This window comes from Dendrobium catenatum, unplaced genomic scaffold (genome assembly GCF_001605985.2).
Source record: "Dendrobium catenatum unplaced genomic scaffold, ASM160598v2 fragScaff_scaffold_1402, whole genome shotgun sequence".
Lineage (NCBI taxonomy): Eukaryota > Viridiplantae > Streptophyta > Magnoliopsida > Asparagales > Orchidaceae > Dendrobium > Dendrobium catenatum.
The window spans coordinates 326,909-332,041 of record NW_021319864.1 but is presented as its reverse complement, the minus strand read 5'-3'; the positions used below and the strand labels follow the sequence as shown (position 1 = coordinate 332,041).

The following is a 5,133-nucleotide window of genomic DNA, read 5'->3' as shown; positions in this document are numbered from 1 at the left end:
ATTTGGATACTATTTTGTTATTATTTTTTAGTATTTTTTTTAATTGTGATGAAAATATATTTTTTATAATAAAGAATAACTAAGTATTATTATATAAAAAAATTTACAATTAATTTTGTAAAATATTATAGCCGTCACAAACAACCCCATATTTAGAGAAATTATTAATTGTGGTCACCGAACAGTTAGGAGGTCAATCAAAATGCGCCTAATCACAATATATAATGGTACACATTATACTAGTGAATTGATGTATTCTGGTTGACTTTCAAATGACCTCAGATGATCACACTTAATAATTTCTCCTATATTCCGACAAAATAAAAATTTTAAAGGAGTTGTTCAGATAATTTTATTACGGAGGATATACAATTAGATAGCCCGTTTAGAGTTGCCGCTGATAAAAAAAAATGATATTTTGACTTTCAGCGCAGCCCGCCCCGCCGGAGTATCTACGAACCCGGTCGTTCCCTATTGCTGCTTCAAAGCTACGAAAATCTCTTCCGCTTCAAAAACATTCCCAAACTTCTGAAGATTTTTTTTTAATTAAATCCGGAAGGAGAAATTCCATTATATCAGTTCTTGATCTTGACTGAAGACCTTCTTCCGTCTTCTGATCTCTCTCCGACGTTGCAGCCTCTGCTATTGAAGATAGCGTAGCATTTCGTTCTTTTTTTGCTGGAGTCAGTGAACTCTGAGAATTTGTTTGCGTGGGAGGTAGATCGATTGAGATTTTTGAGATGATAACACGTTCAAATCTGGCAGAGCAACTTAGGGAGTACCAGGTCCGGTCTAAACACGACTGGGCCACCGTCTCCTTTTTCTCCTCCACATCGTCCAATAACTCCAGGTAGATCGATATACCTTACTGTACTTCGATTCCTAGGGTTTTGCTTTTTACTATGTCCGTTTAATTTGTACTATTGCTTTGTGAAGTTGATTGTTCGAGTCCCTTGTGATACCTAATTTCTTGAATGAAATGGCTGCTTTATGTATTAGGGATATTTGTCTGTATTGGAAAGTCTAAATAAGTTTGCTCTTTATATGGTTGGAAAACAATCAGCTTTATTCTGTATTTTGGGAATCTAATTTTTTCTCTCAAGATTTTCCTTGGAAACACGTTGCTGAGATTTGGGAAAAATGCTCTGTTTCTGAGGCCTCATCTACCGGTAAAATCATCTGAAAATATTAAAGCATGGATTTTCTTGAAAAGGGAACCAAAATCCCTGTATTACCGGCGGATGGAGGGGCAAGAGGGGAAGCCAGGGAGAACGGCGGCCAGTGGATTGGACGGGCTTGGTGTGGTCGACGGGTGGCTTGGGCGGCCCAGGTGGCCGGCGGCAAGGAGTTGATGGGGGAGGGGAAGAATAAGGCTAGAAAATCAAGAAGAAAATTTGGAAGACTTGATCAAGAGAAATAAAAGAAAATAGTAGAACGAGAAAAACCTAGAACTCACAAAGAGATCTAGCTTCTCCTACGAACTCACTAAGAGATCGTGGAGGTTTGCACTCACAAAGAGAACACAAAGCAAATATTTTTTCATTTATCAAAAACTAACTCTTACATGAGAAATGGGTCATATAAATAGGCTTCAAAATGACTAAGAAAGTAAAGTACTAAAATGCCCCTTGGGCTACAATAGCTACCAAATACCCACAAGGGTAAAAACGGAAAAACATAAAATAAAAATAAACTACTACATAAAATGATGAAAATACAAATAATGATCGTGACCGTCGATCTCCTGCATCTCCTAAAGGTACATGTGTCGAAATCGCCGCTGATGTCCCCATCAATTACACAAGCTATTAATTATGAGAGGCCCTCTATAGGGTTATTTGTTAGCAAGATTTAACATAATTTAACCAGGACTTAAGCAAAATGTAGGCCAGATTCAGCCAAACTGTACACAGGATTTAAGTCAAGTAGATTTAAAAATACTGTAAATACATATTTTTGAAATCTTGAGGTTGTTAAATCTTGAAAACTATTTGATATAACATTTGTTAAATCTCCTTATATTCTGATGAACAATTTGGATATTGTTAGACCGGTCCACTGGACCGGTCCAGTCGGTCCAGGAAGGACCGGTTCACAGGGGCGAACAGGCGGGATCTCCGCCTCCTGCAGAGATCGGGCGGGCCGACAGCTCAAACAGAGCGTTTCAGGAAGGATTTTTGGGGTGTTTCAGAGAGAAATTTGAATGTAGGGACTGTTTAGAGAATTCCTTTTGATTTGTATGCATTAAATAGTTGATTTTGCTAGGGTTTGAGTATCTTGAATTTAGCTGAAATTTGAGATCTCTTAGATTTAGGTTTTCTTTGGGCTCTAGCGGCGTCTAGAGATTTGGGAGAGATCGATCATCCTCTCGAATTGAGGATCAATTGTATCTTGCTGTTTTTATTCATCTACTAGTGAAATACAAGCTTTCCTTTGAGTTTTCTCTCAGATTTTTCCCGTACAAATGCTGTTTTTCTGTTATAAACAGCAGATTTCTGCTGTTTTCCTGCTGTGGACAGCCATTTGGCTGTTCTTGGTTCGCCGATTTTAATTAGGTTACTTGCGAACTCAAGTATTTCCTATCAAATTGGTATCAGAGCATCGTTTTTGGGACCGTCGGCGGCTGAAATCCTGAAATTTCAGCGGTAGTTTCATTTCCGGAAAAAGATCTTCGTGAATTTTGAGAAGAACAATGGCCGGAAAAAAGGTTGACGTCTTGGAAGGCGAAGTCGGCCAATTAAAAGCCGATTTGGAAGAAAGATTCTTCAACCTTCAAAATCAAATCACCTCCAACAATGAAAGGTTGGAGGGGAAGTTCACCGCAATGGAGGAAATGTTGAAGATTCTACTTGAGATGAAAACCAATCCGGCGACATCGGAAGGACCCTGCTCGCACCGGGCCGCGACAAAACCTTTTATCCAGGATCTGGCTTTGGAATTTGGTTACTGAACTAAATCTTCCAAATAATTAAACTCATCAGACACAAACACAGAGCTACTATGAATCATCAAACACAGCGGAACAAAACATCTATCTTTTTCTTTCTTTTCCTCAAAACAATCATCTACAAATACGGTACATGGCTAGCAGAAGAAATACAGAAGAAAAGCCATGACCGTACAAAAAATCAAAAGTACAAAAGTACCTATACTGATCAGAACTCAGAAATCTACTCCTGGACTTCCTTCCCTTTCCTAGAACCTGAAAACCACCAGAAAACAAGAGTGAGCTCAACAGCTCAGCAAAGCAACAAACCTCCAATCAAAACTCTCAGAATCCAAAACCAAACTCATCAGACAGAAATCAGATCAGAAATCGGAACAGAATCGTACAGATATCAAATCGGACAGATCAGAACGGAACAGATCAATACAGAATACAGATTTTCTTTACAGAACAGATAACGGAATCAGAATCAGATCAGAAATCAGATAGCATCATATTTAATTAATAGCTAACTAAACTAAACAGAATCACTACGGATTCTGACCCTTTATGTCCCCTTGTGCTCAACGGCACCCTGAAATTCGCTGAATATTAATAGCTAGCTAATGTGCTCACGGCAACCAAGAATAATAGAATTCATAACGGATCGGAATATAACAGAATATTTCTTCCAACTTGAGCTCATCTAGTTTTTCCAAACACTTAATGAATCTCATAGGACCAGGCCCCTTAATAGCTCCCTTTTTATAGGCATATACATATAGATTTCAATTCAGAAGAAATTCCGGCAAATAGAAAATCAGACAAAAATCAGGGCAGACAAACAGGCAGTATACGAAATTTAAACAAATTTTCCTGAAAAATCAAAAATTCACCAAATTCGTACAGAATGTAGATAAGATCACATTTCAGAACATTTATTCTACTTGCAATGAAAATTTCCAATTATCCAGAAAATCAGCGAGTCGAAAAACACGCCGAATCAAAAATACCCGGAAAAAATTTTCGAGAAAATAATACAAAATTGTTGCCAACCCGGGCACGTCACATATACAGAAATTACGCGGATAAAACTGAAACCATCAAAAGGATACGGACGAAAATCAATTACGGAAACAAATCCGGACAAGAAAAATAACCGCAAACTACGACGGTTGCTGAAATTGAGAAGGACGGAATGTGTCTTCTTGCGTACACAATTTCTGAACTGTCTATTACGACGAAAACGGCTCCGCGTCATCCGAATCAACTTTCTCCAAAATCTCTCGACTTCTCTCTCCCTCAGACTGATATTTTCGTTTTTATAATTTTCATCTCTCCTCAAAATGACTTGAATCAAGCTTATAATCTTCAATCGGCCCGGCCGATCGACAGATCATCCAGGACGATCAGACCAGATTTGGATCGTCCTGGACGGTTCCAAGAACTTATTCCTCAGAGCACATTTTTCTACAAGTGCAATCGGCCCGGACGATGTCCTCAATCGCCTGGATGATATGTACAGAAATCACCTGGAGCAAATCTGGGCACATTATGGAGAAACATATCCACTGATCGTCTGGACGATCTCGGAGCAGATTTTGATATTACAGATCTTCCCAACTTCAAGAAAAATGTCGTTCCCTCGACATTATCCAAATCAAACTCAGTCAAAACAGTAAGTGGTACGAGCCGTCTCATATCAGACTCCTCCAAGTCGCTTCTCGTAGCAGTCCGGTGCTTCCACTGGAACTTAACCATCGGAAGTTCCTTTATTTCTTTAACTTTCGGAGTCGTAACGCCAAATAACTCTGACTCTTCCGTGTAAGCCAGTTCCTTCTGAATCTCAAATTAACGTAGCTGATATCTTTTCCGAGTCTGAAAACCATTCTCAGAGTGGGACGTGAAACATTGTGCACGTCAGGTCGATCAGAAAGCACAGTCGGTAGCAGATTTCAACAATTCTTATCCAATTCAACGAGTCAACTACTTGGACAAGCTTACTCCACCTGAAATCTGCTTAACCTTCATAACGGACTGCTTGACATAACACAACTCACCAACTTGAAAACTCAACAAACCTTGTGTTACTGATTAATATACTTTGCTGTCGATCCTGAGCCGCATTCAATCTTTCTTTTATCAACTGATCTTCTGAGCAGTTTCAATCAGCAAAAGTGGCAACCCAAGCCTGTCTAACTTCGACT

The 5,133-nt window shown here is 39.0% G+C and overlaps 1 protein-coding gene across 1 annotated transcript in view; it reads left to right on the top strand.

Annotated features, from left to right (window-relative positions):
* Positions 1-355: 355 nt before the first annotated feature.
* Positions 356-5,133, top strand: part of LOC110109361 — an 18,436-nt gene continuing 13,658 nt past the window's right edge. Inside the window, exon 1 of the mRNA XM_020840396.2 lies at positions 356-850. Coding sequence (XP_020696055.1) covers positions 741-850 — 110 coding nt within the window. The 5' untranslated portion in view covers positions 356-740. The remainder of the gene's footprint in view (positions 851-5,133) is intronic.